Source organism: Muscardinus avellanarius (genome assembly GCF_963383645.1).
Source record: "Muscardinus avellanarius genome assembly, chromosome: 2".
NCBI lineage: Eukaryota > Metazoa > Chordata > Mammalia > Rodentia > Gliridae > Muscardinus > Muscardinus avellanarius.
In genome coordinates, this window is record NC_137787.1 from 189,219,022 (window position 1) to 189,237,872 (window position 18,851).

Sequence of the window (18,851 nt, forward strand, 5' to 3'; positions counted from 1 at the left end):
TATGAACCTGTGATCATCCTGTCTCCGCCTCCCAAGTTTGGGGTTTATAGCCATGAGCCACCATGCCTGGCTTGAAAAACTTTTTGTTTATAAAGTATGTATTTATTTATTTTGCTGTACTAGAGATAGAGCCCAGGGGCATTGTACCTCTGAGCTACACCCCCTGCCCTATTTTTTTATTTTTTATTTTGAAACCGGGTCTCACTGAGTTGCAGAGGGCCTCACTAAGTATCTGAGACTGTCTGAGAACCGCGATCCTCCTGTCTCAGCCTCCCAAATGCTGGGATTACAAGCGGGAGCCACCATGCCTGGCTAGGTTACAAAATATTTAGAGTTAGATTTTTTTTTTTTTTTTTTTTTTTTGTGGTACTGGGGATGGAACTTGGGCAGCTTATACCTCTGGGCTACACTCTCACACCTATTTTATTTTTTATTTGGAAACAGTCTCACTAAATTGCTGAGGGTCTTGGCTAAGTTGTTGAGGTTGATCTTGAACCTGGCTTAGCCTCCCAAGTACTGGGATTACAAGTGTATACCACCACACCCAGCTTATATGCTTATATAATAACCAGTTATTTCCATTAAATTAACCAAATAAACTATGAGCTTTAACACCCATATCACATGAGTAGAAACTAAGACGGGGAGGATAAAAAAAAAATTGCCCAGCCAGGTGTGGTGACTGTGCTTGTAATCCCAGTATTTGGGAGGCTAAGAAAGGATTGCAGGTTCAAGGACAGCCACAGAACCTGAGCAAGTAATTGACCCAGCAAGTAATTAACCTAGTGAGATACTGTTTCTTGTTTCTGTTTGTGGTTGTTTTGTTTATTTTGTTTTGTTTTGTTTTGGTGGCACTGGGGATTGAACCCAGGGGCATTCTACCTCCAAGTTACACTCCCAGCCCTATTTTATTCTCTATTTTGAAACAGGATCTCACTAAGTTGCAGAGGGCCTCACAGGTTGCTGGGGCTGGCAGTGAACCTGCAATCCTCCTGCCTTAGCCTCCCAAGTATTGGGATTACAAATGTATGCCACCATGCCCAGTTCTTGACAATTATTTCTAATTTTCCATATTCTAAGATGAAATGCATAGCTAATATCTATGTACATTACAGGATTTTTTTTTTTTTTTTTGGTAGTGGGGGTAGAACCCAGAGACTTTTCTACCTCCGGGGTATACTCTGAGACCTATTTTGTATTTTATTTGGAAACAGGGTCTCACTAAGTAGCTGAGAGCCTCAATAAGTAGCTGAGGCTGGCTTCGAACCTGTGTGATCTTCCTGTCTCAGCCTCCCAAGCACAGGGATTACAAGCGTGTGCCACCACGCCTGGCTACAGGAATTTTTTAAAATACCAGTATATGGTTATAACTAAATACAATGGAAAAATAGAAAGCAAATATAATACATTGGTTTTCTTTTTTGTATATAAATGCTTAGACATGACTACACTAAAAAACAATGTAGATGAGGTGATTGATTCTTAGTGACCTGTATTTAGTATCCATAGCAGGACTGGTACAGAGGTGTCATTCACAAATCAAATACCATGTTATATTACTGTTATTGATGATAAGATTTCCTGAAATGGCAATGTTTTGGACAAAACAAAGTACATATCCATTCTTGATTTATACAGTAATTATATTGTGTTGAGGGGAACAGATATATCTATTTAGCTATCCCTCTATATCCTTATGGGAATGGTGTCAGGACCCTATGCAGATAGTAAAATTCATGGATGTGAAGTCCTTGATATAAAATGGCATAGTCTTTACATATGATCTATACTACCCTCTTGTATACTCTAAATATTTTCCAGATTGTTTGTTTCCTAGTGGAATATAAATGCCATATAAATTATTGTTTTACTGATTATTTAGGGAAAATGTCAAGAAAAACATCCATACAAGTTGATATGGATGCAATTTGTGTGTGTGCGCATGCACGCTGAGCATTGAACCCAGGGGCATTTTATTTCCAAGCTACATACCCAGCCCTATTTTTATTTGTTGTTTTGAAACAGTCTCACTAGATTAATGAGAGCCTTGATACTTGCTGAGGCTGAGCTCAAACTTATGATCTTCCTGTTTTGGCCTCACAAGTACTGGGATTACAAGTGTGCACCACCATGCCTGGTTTTATTAGATTCAGTTTTTAAAATTTTTTGAAGCCAGGCATGGTGGTGGCCCGGCTTAATATTCCAACATTTGGGAGGCTGAGACAGGAGGATCGCAGTTCGCAGACAACCTCAGCTACTTATTGAGGCTCTTTGCAACTCAGTGAAACCCTGTTTCAAAATAAAGAATGAAAAATGTTGGGCTGGGGGTATAGCTTGGAGGTAGAATGCCCCTGGGTTCCATCCTCAGTACCGGAAGAAAAACAAATTTTTTTTTTTATTCTTGGTTTGTTCAGTTTGAAGATGCAAAGAGCTAGCTGTACATTAAAACCAGGCCAGCAAGCCGGGTGTGGTGGTGCACGCTTGTAATCCCTGTGCTTGGGAGGCGGAGACAGGAGGATCATGCAGGTTCGAAGCCAGCCTCAGCTGGCTTAAGAGGCCCTGTCTCCAAATAAAATATAAAATAGGTCTGGGAGTGTAGCCCAGATGTAGAGGGCCCCTGGGTTCCATCCCCAGTACCACAAAAAAAAAAAAAAAAAAAAAAAGTAAAACCAGGCCAGCTGGGTGTGGTGGCGCATGCTTTAGTCCTAGAACTTGGGGACTGAGACAGGATTGCGCAGGTTCAAAGCCAGCCTCGGGTACTGGGTGAGGCTCTTGGCAACTTAGTGAGACCCTGTTTCCAAATAAAATGGAAGGTAGGTCTGGGAGTGTAGCCTGAAGGTAGAAAGCCTCTGGGTTCCATCGCCAGCAACACACACACACACACCCAGGTCAAAAAATAATTTTTGACCTAGGTTCTTCAAGATACATGGTTTCCTATTATAGTAAATACTTGGCATCTGTGATCCTGCAAGAGGCATGACAAGATCATGTGAATCCCTCCTGAATTTTCAGGGCATTGAGGCTGTCTGGTGTCCCAGGCTTTTGTTAGGTGAGCACTCCTGGGAAAAGTAGCGTTCCTGTTGAGAATCACTGAGTTAGTGTATAAGGGTGAAATTGAAGGTCTCCACGTGGTGAGGTATTAACAGGAGTTAGGGAAACCTTTTCATATTGCCGTATTGAAAAGATATTTCATGTCCAGGACAAAATTTTAAGTGTCACATGCTATTGTTTAATAGATTATCACCTAAAGTCTTGAGTTAAGTGTTTGAACCTAATCCCAGAGATTTTATTCCTCTGGTTTTAGAATAAGTTAGAATGTTCAACAGAAACTAATGGTAGATACAAAATGCACTCTTAAATACCACAGTGACCAAACTTAATATCAAAGATAAATGTAATGAGTAGTGTTGGGCAAAAACTAGAAGGATTCTATCTGGCTATATAATAAGAATTTCTTTGTGATCTCAAGTTTTGTTGTGGTTATTTTAGTTTTTTTGGCTTTAACTTAGATTATCTTAATATTTTTTAATTTTAGTTGACATAGTAACCACACATATTTGTACGGTACAACATTTTAGTACATGTATACAATGTGTAATGCTCAAGTTAGGGTAATTGGCCTATCTGTTACCTCAGGCATTTATTATTTCTTTGTATTGGGAACATTCAAACTTCTCTTTGCAAGCTATTATGAGATAACATGTCATCAGTTGTCAACTGTAATTACCTTAATTTGCTACAGAATGTTAGACATTATTCCTCCTGTTTGCAGCCCAGTGACTGTTAACCATCCTCTTCACCCCATTTCCTCACACATGCACATTTCCCAAGCTCTGGTAACCACTATTCTGTTTTTTTTTTTGTTTTTTTTTTTAATGTACCTCCTGCCCTTTTTTTTTTTTAATTTTAATTGGTACACTGTATTCATACATCATAGTGGGATACATACTTTTGTAGACATACATACACACATTGCCCTGTCAGCCCCCACCCGATCCCCACCCCATTCTCTCCCTATCCCCCCCTCCCATGCTTGGCTTAGTGATTGATATCTAGTATTATAGCAAATTATCAAAAATTAAAAATGATAGTCTCACATAACAGTTTCATTTGTCTGATACCAAGCTTTTGATGACTTAAAGATAACATTTCAATATTTCTTTTTGCTTTCTTTCTTACCAGGGAATCTATTTTTTCTATTTTTTAGGTGAAACTATCATATATTTATATATTTATTTTTCAGAAAAAAAATCTATCCTAATATGGAATATGGACTCTAGGTACCCACAACGATCTTGAAAAAGAACAAAGCTAGAAGATATATATTTTCTGATTTCAAACCATATAAAGCTACAATAATTGAAACAGTGTAGTACTATTCTAAAGGCACATATATAAACCATTGGAGTTAAATAAAAGCCTAGAGCTAAATTCTTCCCTATATTGTCAAGTTATTTTTGACAAGGTTTCCACGAACATTTGGTGGTAGAAATAATAATCTTTTAACTAAATATTGTTGAAAAATAATAATTACATGGAAAAGAATAAAATTGGACCCTTACCTTATCCCATATACAAATATTAACTCAAAATAGATAAAAGACCTAAATATAAATCTTAAGACTATAAACTTTTAGGAGAAAATCTGGGTCATAAAACCTCACAACATTGAAATTGGCAGTGATTTCTTGGTTATGACTTCAATGGCACAGGCAACAGAAGAGTATACAAACTCCCTAAAAAATAAAAAACATATTGTATATCCAAAGACAATGTAAACAGAGTTAACAGTTACTAATAGAATGGGATAAAATATTTCCAAATGCTATATCTGAAGGTATATTAATATTCCAACTAGAAATCCTAAAAATTAACAACAATAAAGGCAAACAATACCCTTTAGAGATAGTTAAAAGACTAACATAAATAAATGAATCTCCACAGATAACCAATCTTAGTTGTCTGTTGGATGGAAAATCTTGTTTCTCTAGTTCTGATGTGTGTTACCTATTTCTTCTTTGTAGTTAATCTCTTTGAGTATTTTCTCTAGTGCTGGTTTTGAAGACATAAATTCCTTCAGTTTCTGTTTGTCATGGAAGCTTCTTATTTTTCCATCTAATTTGATAGAAAGTTTTGCTGGGTAGGAAATTTTTGGCTGGAAGTTGTTTTCTTTCAGAGTTTGGAATATGTTACTCCAAGCCCTTCTGGCTCTCATGACTTGGTTTGGGAAGTCTGGAGTGATTCTAATTGGCTTGCCTCTGAATGTCACTTGGCCCTTTGTTTTTGTTGCCTTTAAGATTCTCTGCTTGGCTTCCACATTGGTCATTCTGACAATTATGTGGTGTGGGGATCCTCTTCTCGGATCCTGTCTAAAGGGAGTTCTATAAGTTTCCTGGATCTGTGTATCAACCTCTTGCTCTATGTTTGGAAAATTTTCTGCTATTACTTCCTTGAAGAGATTGTTGATCCCTTTGGTTTCACTTTCTTTCCCCTCCTCTATTCCAATTATTCTTAGGTTAGCTCTCTTAAAATGGGCCCATATTTCTTCAATATCAGATTCCTGCTGTCAGATATTTTTTCCTAGATTAGAAACTATGCGTTCATTTTTGGAATGATCATCTTCTAAGAGCGAGATTCTGTTCTCCATGTGTTCTAATCGGTTGTTTGTGCTTTGAATTGAGGCCTTTACTTCATTAATTGCATCCTTTATCTCTTTTTGGCTCTCTCTGAGTTCTTTTCGAAGCACCTCTATTATTTCTACAGTTATTTTCCTGATTTGATCTTCTAGAAATCTCTGAATTTCTGTTTTATCGGGTTCTGATGTTGTGGGGTTGTGAGCATTCATTGCTCCAGTATTATTCCTCTTTCCCATGACTTCGGAAGTTTGTGCCTTCTCTGGGTTCTTCCCTTGGGTCACTATGACTTCACTTAAGGTGCTCTGGATCTCGAGTCAGTAGTATCTCAGACCCCACTACTCCTTTACTGGGTTGTATCACAGAGTCTCTGACCCGAGAGTCGATAGAGGCTGCTTTAGACTGTGGGGGGTGCCGGGTTGCACGTTCTCCTATGGTGTGATATCACCGCCACCGCCCCTCTCCCACTGGGTCAAGTCCCAGTGAGTACAGTACTGGGATTTCTCCGCTGTGGCCCGCAATTTGACTCACTGTTCTTGAGTACGCAGGTGTAGCTGTACTGAATTCGGTGAATTCGGTGCTGCTGCCGCCGGTGGCAATATGGCGCCACTGCTACGCCCTCGGCTGTTGGGCTGGCGTTTTTTTTTTTCTTGGTTTTGATTTCCACTCTGAATCCCTGCAGCGTGTGCTGAGCTCAGCCACTGGGAGCTTTAGATGTCCTCTGCGCCGAGAAATCCCGCCTGGCTGTTCCGCAGCGGCTCCCCTCGGCTTGCTGTGGCCGTCCCGTGAATTTGCTGGTGCCGCCAGCAGTATGGCGCTGCTGCTGCGTCTGCCGAGTCCTCGGGCGTGAGGATCTTCTCTGTGGCTCTGTTCTCAGTCCGCTTTCTCTCTGGAGCCTGGTGATTTTTTTTGTTTCTCTGGTGATGTTGTTTTCTGGCTTTGAAAGGCGCTGATTTTGTAGTAATGGAGATTTGTTGTTAGCGGGGCTCTTAAGCCCTGCTTTTCTCGGTCGCCATCTTCCCGGAAGTCTCCACTATTCTGTTTTTTATTTCTGTGAGATCAACTCTTTTTGTGGAGCTGGGGATCCTTCGGGATTTGGGCACACTGTTCAGGGAAAATGAACTTTTCATTAAACTTCCACATAGAAGTGAAAACTTGTGGTATTTTTCTTTGACTTATTTTACTTAGTATGCTATTTTCCTATTTTATCTGTTGCTGTAAATGATAGGTTTTCATCTTTTTATGTCTGAATATTCTATCTTATATATATATCACATGTTCTTTATCTGTCTCTCAGTGGACACCTAGATTTTGCCTATCTAGACTATTACAAATGGCGTACTAATGAGCATGCAAGGAGATATATCTCTTCAACATAGTATTTTAATTCCTTTGGATATATATCCAGTAATGGGGATATTAGATCATATGGTAGTTCTATTTCTGGTTTTTTGAAGACTCTCCATACAGTTTTCTATAAGTGGTTGTATTCGTTCATAGCAACAATGTTTGAGAGTTCTTTTTTCTCCACATCTTCACCAGAATCTATAATTTTTTATGATAGCTATTCTTACTAGGTTTATATAATTCACTGCAGTGTTTATTTTTCTATCCATCTCCAAGTCACACCCCCAGCCCTGTTATTTTTTATTTTGAAACAAGGTCTTGGTAAGTTGCTGAGGTACCTCACTAAAGCTGAGGCTGGCCTCAAATCTGTTATTCTCCTGTCTTAGCCTCCCAAATAATGGGTTTATAGGTGTGTGCCACCATGCCAGGCTCATGTGTTTTGTTTTTTTACGGGTGTATTGATGGAACCCAGGGGCATTCAACCTCCGAACTACATCCCCTGCCCTATTTTTTATTCTTTATTTTGAAACAGGGTCTCACTACGTTGCGGAGGGCCTCACTAAGTAGCTGAGGCTGTCCACGAACCGATCCTCCGGTCTCAGCCTCCCGAATGCTGGGATTACAAGTGTGTGCCAGTACGCCTGGCTCATTATGGTTTTGATTTGTGTTTCCTATGACTCATTAAAATCTATTTCGTATGTTTCTAGTTAACATTTCCTCAAAAGGAAGGTGTACATGTGACTAAGAATATTTAATATAGTTGTCAACATTTGTTGAAAAAAGTTTAGTAATATTCTTCTATTATTTGATGTTTTGGGTAATAAGGCATAAAGTGAGTCTTGAACAGAGGCATTTTTTCCTCTTTTGCTTTCTAGGCTGTGAATGACTCGTGCTACCAAAATGATGATTCAGTCCTAAAATCCCTCGTTGAGATTGCAGATACTGTTCCAAAGTATTTGCGTCCTCACTTGGAAGCAACTCTACAGCTAAGTCTCAAGGTACATTCGCTACCTCAGGAAGTGTTGTGCTCATTACTTCCAGGCAGAGCTCTAGCTCTTAAATGACTGAATGCGTCTTCTCTGTAGTTGTGTGGAGACACCAGCCTCAACAACATGCAGCGCCAGCTCGCCCTTGAGGTGATCGTCACCCTCTCTGAGACTGCGGCTGCCATGCTGAGAAAGCATACTAATGTCATTGCACAGACGAGTAAGTCCAAGGTCTTCAGGTAGTTGTGTGGTGTGGCAAAACTACTGGATAACTCTCCTACGGATTGCGTGGATTCTCCAACTGGTTGGGAATATAATGGATGTTGTCTTAGAATCAGATGTACAACTAAGGCTCTGCTTTTAAGACTACAGACCACTGATGCCTGAGCTTTACAAGTGAAATTGCTGTAATGGATAGTGGGACAGACTTTGTATGTTACATATTGAGCAAAGTTAGCTCAGTCAGATTACTCAGTGAAACCAGGCGTGGTGGTACACAACTGTAATCCCATTATTTAGGAGCCCAAGACAGGAAGATTGCAGGTTTGAAGCCGGCAATTTAGCAAGGCCCTTAGAAACCTAGTGAGACCCCGTGTCCAAATAAATGAAAACATTGGGCCGGGGTATAGCTTGGAGGTAGAATGCCTGCAAGTTCAATCCCCAGTACCACACACACACAAAAATGCAGCTGAGCGTGGTGGTGCACGCTTGTAATTCCCATGCTTGGGAGGCGAAGACAGGAGGATTGCACAGATTCAAAGCCAGCCTAGGTGGCTTAAGAGACTCTGTTTCCAAATAAATAGGTCTGGGAGTGAAGCCTGGAGGTAAAAAAGGGTTCCATCCCCAGTACCACCAAAAAAAAAAGGCAGATCTAATTTCATCTGGCCTCTCTTAACTATGTTAACAATGATTTGTTGTTGTCTAGACTTTGTAGGAGAAATTTACATTACTGTTGCACTGTGGAAAACACTATTTTAAAGTTCATTCCGAGCCAGATGTAATGGTGCATACTTGTAATCCCAGTATTTGGGAGCCTGAGACAGGAAGAGAACATGTAGGTTTCAAGCCAGTCTCAACTTCTTAGTGAGGCTCTCAGCAACTTAGTGTGACCCTGTTTCCAAATAAAACATAAACTTTTAGGTCTGGTAGTATAACCTGGAGGCAGAAAGCTCCTGGGTCCCATCCCCAGTACCACACACACAAACAAAAATAAATATATCGCCAGGTTTATTTTGTAGTGATACCTATCTTATTTATCTTACAGTGAAGTAGTGATTAGGACCTTTCCCATTAAAGACAAAAATAAGGAAAATATTTCTATATCACTGTTTCTGTTTTACTGACAGTTTCAGGCAATGTACTGATATAAAACGTAGGAATTGACAACAAAGAAATACTGCATTTTTGTAAGCCATGTGATTGGCTTCAAAAAGAAACATAAATGTTAGATGTGATCAGAGGGTTTAGCAGGATTGTTAGATGTAAGAACATTTTTTTTAAAAAGTACAGTTTCTGTGTAGTAATTGAGTATGTAAAATCTCGGAAGACAAATTGAGATAACATATTGAAAGACTAATAGAAATCTGTGCATGGTGGTGCATGCCTGTAATCCCAGTACTTGGAATACTGAAACTGGAGGATTGAGGTTCAAAACCAGTTGTGGCAACCTAGTGAGACAGACAGTTGTGGTGGCACATGCCTGTAATCCCAGCACTTGGGAAACAGACTGGAGGATGTTGGGTTTTAGGACAGCCTCAGAAATGTAGCATGACTCTCAGCAACCTAGTGAGACCCTGTTTCAAAATTGAAAAACAAAGCTGGGCATGGTGGCTCACTCTTATAATCCCAGTACTTAGGAGGTTGAGACAAGAAGACCACAGGTTTGTGGGCAGCATCAACTACTTAGGCTTTCCACAACTTGGTAAGACCCTGTTTCAAAATAAAGAATTAAAAATAGGGCTGGGGGTATAGCTTAGAGGTAGAATGCTCCTGAGCTCAACCCCCAGTACCACAAAAATAAAAAAAAAATAAAAAGTAAAAAGGGATGGGGGTATAGCTCAGAGGTAGAATACCCCTTGGTTGAATCTCCAGTATCAAGAAATAAAAAATTAGCCAGGCGTGGTGGCACACACTTGTAATCCCAGCATTTGGGAGTCTGAGACATGAAGATCAGGACAGCCTCAGCTGCTTATTGGGACCTCTGCAACTTAGTGAGACCTTGTTTCAAAATAAAGAATTAAAATCAGGCTGCCAGGCGTGGTGGGGCATGCTTATAATCCCCGCACTTGGGAGGCAGAGACAGGAGAATCATGCAGGTTTGAAGCCAGCCTTGCTGGCTTAAGAGACCCTGTTTCCAAATAAAATACATATATATATATAAAATAGGTCTGGGAATGTAGCCCGGAGGTAGAAGGGTTTCATTCCCAATACCACCAAAAAAAAAAAAAAATTGGGCTGGGGTGTACCTCAGAGAAAGAATGCCCCTGAGTTCCATCCCCAGTACCCCAAGAAAATAAAGAAAAAGTAAACATTTATTCTCAAATCAACCTATAGATCCAGTATTATTTCCGTCAAAATCCTAATGGAATTAATCATGATAGAATTAGAAAGTAAATTCTTGTGGAACAACATAGGCCCCAGAGTACTGAAGACAGTTTGGCCAACACTGGAGCTCTTGCCTTATCAGCTCTGAGAATTTTGAATTCATTGTTGATGAAGGATAGACAGTAAAGTGGATGGAATAGGGAGAGTAGGAGCGTATCACTCACATAAAACAAAGTTGAAAGCCGTGTGTGGTGGCACAGACTTGTAATCTCAGCACTCAGGAGGCTGAGACAGGAGAGTCACGCTTCATGGACAGCCTCAGCTACTTAGCGAGGCCCTTTGCAACTCGGTGAGACCCTGTTTCAAAAAATAAAGCCAGGCGTGGTGCTGCACGCTTGTCATCTCCGCACTTGGGAGGCTGAGACAGGAGGATTGCGCAGGTTCCAAGCCAGTCTCAGCTACTTAGTGAGACCCTGTTTGTTTTTTGTTTTTTGTGGGGTTTTTTTGGTACTGGGGGTGGAACCCAGAGGCTTTCTACCTCTGGGCTATACTCCCAGACCTTTTTTTAAATATTTTATTTGGAAACAGGGTCTCACTAAGTTGCTGAAAGCCTCACTAAGTAGCTGAGGCTGGCTTTGAACCCGTGCGATCCTCCTGTTTCAGCCTCCCAAGCGCGGGGATTACAAGCGTGCGCCACCACGCACGGCTATGAGACCCTGTTTTTAAATAAAATATGTTTAAAAAAATAGGTCTGGAAGTATGGCCTGGAGATAGAAAGCCCCTGGGTTCCACCCCCCAGTACCACGAATGAATGAATGAATGAATGGATAAATGAATGAATGAAAAAAGAATAGGGCTGGAGATGTAGCTCAGGTAGAATGCCCCTGGATTCTGTTCCCATTACTACAAAAAAATAAGTTGATTTAAATGATACCCAAAGGCTATTGGCATAATTGGGTTTGTTTTGGGGGTTTGGTGATAATGGGTTCTACCTCAGAGCTATACCCCTAGTCTTTTTTTTTAAACAGGGTCTCACTAGGTTGATGAGAGTCTCAGAGTTTACTCAGGCTGTCCTCGTACCTGCAGTCCATCTGTCTCAGCCTTCCAAGTAGTGTGATTGGAGGAGTGTGCCATCATACCTGACTATAACTAGATATTTTTTATGTGCTTTTATTGGTTCATTAGTCTTGGCATCATAATATAAATCGTTGACAGTGACATATATGCTCACAGCACATGGTGGACCACCCCCCTCCAATGCCTCCTCATTTCCCTCCCAATACAGCGTACCAGGATTGAGGTTGATGTGTGTATTTCTCATGATTTTGTAATCCATTCATCTGTTGATAGACACCTGGGGTGGTTGGTTTCATAATTTGGCTATTGTGAATTGTGCTGCTATGAACATGAGTATGCATGTATTCCTGTAGTTCTCTGATTTCAACCTCTTTGGAAAAATACCCGTAACTGGACATTTTTAATGGGGGGAAAAGGTACTCCATCCTCAGGTGTCTTATAAATAACAATTTGGAATTGACTAAAGCCTCAATGTTAACTGATAAATTTTACAAGTGAAGCTTAACAGAATTTATAAGACTGAGACACATATCATATATAGCAAACAGTGCCATGTTTGCAAGTAATAGGAATCTTTTACCTAACCAAATACACTGTTAGCTTTTTCATCTCTATGACCAAAATACCTTGGAAGAACAACTGAGAGGAGGAAAGGTTTATTTGGCTGATGGACTCAGATGGTGAGTTTGTGGTCAGCAGGCTAAGGGCATGAACATCATGGCAGAGGGAAGATACTTCAGTCCCGCAGCCAAGAGTATGATGTGATGAGAGGGGACCAGGAGCAGATACTGTTTAGCTTAGCTTTTCTGTAGCTGTGATCTAAATACCTGACATGCACAGCTTAGAGGGAGAAAGGTTTACTTGAGTCTTATAATTTTAGAGGTTTCCGTCCATGATTGACTCCCTCTCAGGCAGAGATGGCTGTGAGCAGGTTATGGTGGCAGGAAAGCCAGCTCTCACCTCAGGGTAGCCAGAAAGCCAACAGAGAGTTGGAAGGGGGCCAGTGTCCAGGGCCATGCCTCTACTGAGCCACCTTCAGCTATGTCCCACCTCCAAACCTGGCCACATAGTCTAAAACAGGAGCCTATCTGTGGGACATTTTATATCTGGAGGAATCAACATGGTCTAAGGCCATGTCCTCAGTGACCTATGTCCTCCATCCAAAACCCATCCTGCCTACAGTTACCACCCAGTAAAATCAACTCCAAGTATCAATCCATCAAATGGGTTGATCCACTAATGAGGTCAAAGTCTATGATTCAATGATTTCACCTCAAACATTGTTGCATTGCCTAACACATGGGCATTGGGGGGGGCATTCTTTTTTTGTTGTTGCTGTAGTAATGGTGATAGACCCCAAGGGCATTCTATTACTGAGCTACACTCCCAGCCCTATTTTTTATTTTTTATTTTGAAACAGGGTTTTGCTGAGTTGCAAAGGGCCTCACTAAGTAGCTGAGGCATTCCTCAAACTGCAATCCTCCTGTCTCGCCCTCCCAAATGCTGGGATTACGAGCATGCACCACCACATCTGGCTCGAAGGGGCAGATATTCTAAATTCAAACCCTAATGCACCATATGTGAAATTAAAATTCAAGTTACACACTAGAGGAAAGTTATTAGAGTGTGTACAGACAACAGAGTCTTGGTATTTGAAAATAGACAAAGGTAGTCAGGTGTGGTGATGCACGTTTATAATCCCTGCATTTGGGAAGCTGAGACAAGAGGATTGCAGTTCACAGACAACCTCAGCTGTCATTTGTAACTCAGACCCTATTTCAGAATAAAGAATCAAAAGTAAGACTGAGGGTATAGCTTGGAGATAGAATGTCCCTGGGTTCCATCCCCAGTACCGTAAAAAAGAGAGAATCAACAAAGGTAAAGAATGAATTCACAAAAGAGCATGGTGGAGAGTTGCTCAGCTCATAGCTTAGTACTGCTTAGTCTCTATAACAAGGGTAGCTGTGGAGTGTGCTGCCAGAAAGTGCATGAGTCTTGAGGACAGGCGTTCAGCTCAGAAGACTTACTCCATCTTGAGGGCACTCACACGTGTGGAGAAATGGGACAAGCTTGCTCTTCAGCTTCCATACCAATGTAGATGTATGCAGCAGCGGTGGAGAACGGATTGGTGGTATTGTAATACTGAAGATACTTGTAACCACCTTAAGACCACATTCACTTGTCAGGGAGATGTAGCCTCATGTGGTCGAAATTCACCAGAGAAAAGATCAGAAATAATCAAGATTCTCATTAGCAGGATAGTAGGTAGTACGTTTACATAGTGGAGTGCTATGAAGTAATTAATGAAAGTATCTGTGTTGAGGAAAAACATTACCAAAGGTACAAACATCACACCATTTTTTAAAATTTAAGAGTAGTACTGTAATTTTACAGATTTAGAAGTCTGTATGGGTCATTTGTAAAGATGATTTGAGAATGATAAACAGTTCATTTTGTAATGATGCTCACCTCTGGTGAGAGAGGGAAGAGAGAATACAGTAAGGTTTGGGAAGTTCATTTGACTGTTTTCCTTAACCCATATCTCCTGTTGGCCTATGTCTATACGACACCTATAAAAACTGAAGCATTTGGTTAGGTGACTTATAAAACTTAGCAGGCTTTTATAGGTGTCCTATATATAGTATAATGAGACATGAGTTAAGGTTGCTTTTTTTAAAAAAGAGATCTAAAGCAATTATTGCAAAACATTAAAATTGAACAAACCAGATTGGGGAAACAAACAGTTGTCTCTTGGTGCCTTGGAGTTCTAAGATCCCTCATAGATAAAAAAAATTTATAGATGCTCAAGTCTCTTTTATACTTCATTTGGAAACAGGGTCTCACTAAGTTGCTGAGAGCCTCACTGAGTAGCTGAGGCTGGCTTCGAACCCGTGCGATCCTCCTGTCTCAGCCTCCTGAGCGCTGGGATTACAAGCGTGCCCACCACGCCCGGCTTCCAAGTCTCTTTTATAGACTAGCAATTTTAACTACATATAACCTCACTTTAAGTCCAGTTTGGATTACTAACACCTAATGCAGTGTAAATGTTGTGCACTTATTAAAACGGATTGTCCAGGGAATAAGGACAAGTAAAATTTCTGTACAGGTTTAGTACAGATATAGTTTTATTTCCCTGAATGTTTTTGGCCTGTAGTTGGTTCAAGTACAGTTGTGAGGAACCTGTGGATATGGATTGCTGACTAATTGTTTTGTCTCACTCAGAGACAAATTTTTTATTTATTTATTTATTTATTTATTTATTTATTTTGGTGGTACTGGGGTTCCTGGAAGCCCTTCTACCTCCGGGCTACACTCCCAGACCTATTTTATATTTTTATTTGGAAACAGGGTCTCCTAAGCCAGCACATGCGGCTGGCTTCGAACCTGCGCGATCCTCCTGTCTCAGCCTCCCAAGCGCGGGGATTACAAGTGTGCGCCACCACGCCCAGCCAAAATAAATCTTAATTAAAATTTCTGTTTATAAATAGTAATAGTGACAAAGTAAGAAAACCACAGTGTTTAACTGTGAAATTACTCTTTAGTTCCTCAGATGTTAGCCATGATGGTGGATCTGGAAGAAGACGAGGACTGGGCCAACGCTGATGAGCTGGAAGATGACGACTTTGATAGGTAACCACACCTAGTCTTGTGAGCCGAGCTAGGGCAAAGGGCTTTGGCCTCAAGGCCCGCTCCTGACTGCTGCATTCTGTTTGGGATCAAGTTTGGGATCTGGGACACTGCCTTTCTTTGTGCATATTTCCGTATCACACTTCCTAAAGAGTATTTATGTGTAATTTAGATTAATAAAAGTATGTTTAATGCAAGTTCATTTAGGTGGTAAATAGATAAAACATGAAACTATATTATAGTAATCAAGGAAGATGACCTACAACAAAAGTTTAAGAGGCCGGCATGGTGGTGTACACTTGTAATCCCAGCACTCAACAGGCTGAGACAGCAGGATGGCTGACAGCCTCAGCTACATAGTAAGGCCCTTTGCAACTAAGTGAGACTTTGTTTCAAAAAATAAAAAGACTAAAAAATAGGACCAGGGGTGTAGCTCAGAGATAGAATACTCCTGGGTTCCGTCCCCAGTGCTGCAAAAAAAAAAGAAAAGAAAAGTTTAAAAGAACACCAATGAGCTGACTACGGTAGCACACATTGTAATCCCAGTTCTTGAGAAGCTGAGACTGGAGGATCACAGGTTCACAGCCATCCTCAGTAACTTAATAAGGCCCTGTTTTACAATAAAGAATAAAAGGGCTGGGGGTGTAGCTTGGAGGTAGAATGCCATGGATTCAGTCCCCAGTACCACTAAGAAAAATTTTTTTAATCCCCAAACTTATAACTTGAAATGAAACAAATAGCTTTTACTCAAGATTTTTTTTTTACATACAAATAACATTTTATTTCATCCCTGCTTACTACATCAACCATACTACCAAATTCCCTTTGGAGATAATAGTACAGCATGGAAAAGACTTGCCTGAAAGTAAACTAGTAACATTTAAATTTTTATATACAGAATTAAGAGTTCAATGAATCCAGCAAACTCCTTGAAAATGTGTGGAGCTTTTCTTATAAAGTGTTAGTGTGTTGTAGCCATCACTTAAAAAGCTTTTCTGTGATGATTTGATCCACAGTGGAGTAGCAGCACACAGCCATCTTCAGCTGCTGTCTAATGCTGCCCGACGCACTTATCCTTTTATTTGTGGTTACTGGCACCAAATTCCCACTAGTACCATTGGTAGTATTGGTTACTGAGCCATTCACGACAATATAGTACACTTTGTTCTCCAGCTTCACCAAGCGTTGCAAAATGTCGTCCAAAAGGACAGCGATTGTTCTTTTCAGATCTGTGTATCCCACTATAGATGCGCCACTCTCAACATTCACCATGTTCTTATTTTCCTCAGCTTAAGTCTAGTATTCACGTAACTTGGCACTGCTTTGATGTCGTGGTTGTTGGAAAGTATAATGCAGTAACATCAATCCCCAAATGAGTCCAAATATAAGCAACAGTAAACTCGATTTCCGGGGCATATTTTTTCTGGAGAGTGTGAAAAACATTTCTGGTAAAGCAGACAGACTTGATTGAATAGTAGTAACTGAAGACAAGCCACCAATCAAAACTTTTGTAAGAAAGAAAATCTCTCTAAAATTGTATATTCTTCATCTTCAACAAGGCTGCTTTTACTCTTGTATTAATTCAATCACCCAGGAGATGAGCTGGAAGAGGGAGTTTAAAAAGGACATTTGACTTCCTCTCCCAAAGTAGAGCAGAACTGAGCTGTCAAAGCGGAAAGGAGCGAGCGGTGGGCTGGGCATCCCACAGTCGGGCGGGTCCCTTCACCCTGGGTGGTGGGGGGGGCGCCCCGGAGCCACCCTCCATTTACCTGGCCTTGGCCTCAGTCACGGGGTGGTGCATATTGTGGCGAATACTTCTGTATGCATAGGCTTAGTTCCTATGAAACACCATATATTCCCAAAATACTACAGCTTAACTCTGGGATGAAGAGGATGCATTGATGAGAAAATTTGTATAAAGTCCTCGAAGATATATAGCTACAGAAGTGGAGAGTGAAGCTTGATCTGTCTAAGGTTACAGAGCTAGTTACCGACCCAAGGTTTAATATCATTCCTATTATCCTCCCTCATATACCATACTACAGTTCTTTATTAAAAAGAACTGGAATTATTTCCCTGAAAGACTAGTGGTTGATATAACCAAAGTAAAATTTAAAGACTTAGGACTTATAGAATATATGCTACTTTTTTTTGTGTGTGTGTGGTAAGTGGGGGTGGAACCCAGAGTCTTTTCTTCCTCCGGGCTATACCCTCAGACCTATTTTATACTTTATTTGGAAACAGGGCCTCACTAAGTAGCTGAGGCTGGCTTTGAACCTGCGCGATCCTCCTGTCTCAGCCTCCCAAGCAGTGGGATTACAAGCGTGCGCCGCCACGCCCGGCTATATGCTACATTTTTGAGGTTTAGTCCAGTTACTGAACAATACTAATATGTAACTTGAATATTGTTTTTAAGTATAAAACCTTCACTGGGCTGAAGAGTAGATCTTTCCCTTCTCTGGTTCAGCTACTGTAGCACACTGCTACCAGTTCTTTACTCTAAAAACACTTCCCTTTCTGCTACGTTTAAGAAACTTTTCTGGATTGACAAATGGAATTTTTTAAATCTATGAACAAAATCAGATTTATTCTTTTTTTTTTTTTTTTTGGCAATACTGGGATTGGAATCCAGGGGTATTCTACCTCTGAGCTATGCCCCAGCCCTATATTTTCTTTATTTTGAATCAAGATCTCACTGAGTTTCAAAGGGCCTCACTAAGTAGCTGATGTTGTCCACGAACCCGGGTCCTCCTGTCTCAGCCTCCCAAGTACTGGGATTACAAGCGTGCGTCAACATGCTCAGCTCAAAATTAGACTTTGTAGGTGTAAAACCTGTTCTAAAAATCATTCATGGTTTCATTGTTAAAATTTTGTCTTTGCAGAGCAGTTAAGGATAATTACCTGACAGATTCACTGTTTTTTCAGTTCTGAGCCAGAATAAGTGTGCAAAAGTTTCTGTCTCTTAATTTCTTCAATTTTCCGTGAAAATGTTGTTTTGCCTTTGCATGGTTTAATAGTGCAGTTTGTACCCCTTTAAAGATGAGTAAACTTGAGCTGGGCATGGCTGTACACTCTTGTAATTACAGTACTTGGGAGGCTGAGACAGGAGGATCTGGATTCACGGGCAGCCTCAGGTACTTAGGCCCTCTGCAGCTTAGTGAGGCTCTGTTTCAAAATAAAAAAATTGAGCTGAGGGTGTAATTCGGAGGTAGAATGCCCCTGCCTTCAATTCCCAGCACCACCACCAAAAAAAAAAAAAAAAAAAAAAATAGGCTCCTGGTGAGGGGGGAGAATCCTGTCCATTCTGAGCACCACTTGTTGATGTTTGCTCACAGGTGTGTTGGAAAGATACTTCAAGGAAGTGAGAAACGACTTGCGTCAGCAGCCTGCTCTCACCTCTGCCTTGAAAAATAAGATTCAGATACAGGACTTTTAAAATGAAGTAGCGCATGATAAAAATTTTGTTTGCAATTCTCCCCCTTCCCACCAACTATAGGGTTTTTAGCCCATAACTTTAATACCACATGCAGAAAATTAATTAATTCTGGCTTAATAATATGTTTAGAAATATCTGTAGCCGGGCATGGTGGTGCAGGTTTGAAGCCAGCTGCGCTGGCTTAAGAGATCCTGTTTCCAA

The 18,851-nt window shown here is 40.6% G+C and overlaps 2 protein-coding genes across 4 annotated transcripts in view; one reads left to right on the forward strand and one right to left on the reverse strand.

The window, feature by feature from the left end:
- IPO5 (importin 5) overlaps positions 1–18,851 on the forward strand; it is a gene marked incomplete at both ends in the record, with an annotated part of 62,617 nt that overhangs the window by 15,963 nt on the left and 27,803 nt on the right. For all 3 annotated transcript variants that reach the window (XM_080689186.1, XM_080689187.1, XM_080689188.1), the window contains 3 exons: positions 7,856–7,978; positions 8,066–8,186; positions 15,130–15,217. In XM_080689186.1, coding sequence (XP_080545312.1) covers positions 7,856–7,978; positions 8,066–8,186; positions 15,130–15,217 — 332 coding nt within the window. The remainder of the gene's footprint in view (positions 1–7,855; positions 7,979–8,065; positions 8,187–15,129; positions 15,218–18,851) is intronic.
- On the reverse strand, positions 16,193–16,657 carry LOC308279863 (coiled-coil domain-containing protein 126-like; the record flags this gene model as incomplete). The annotated part of the gene is given in 3 exon segments (XM_080720046.1): positions 16,193–16,506; positions 16,509–16,513; positions 16,515–16,657. Coding segments are annotated over 3 exon segments (462 nt in total).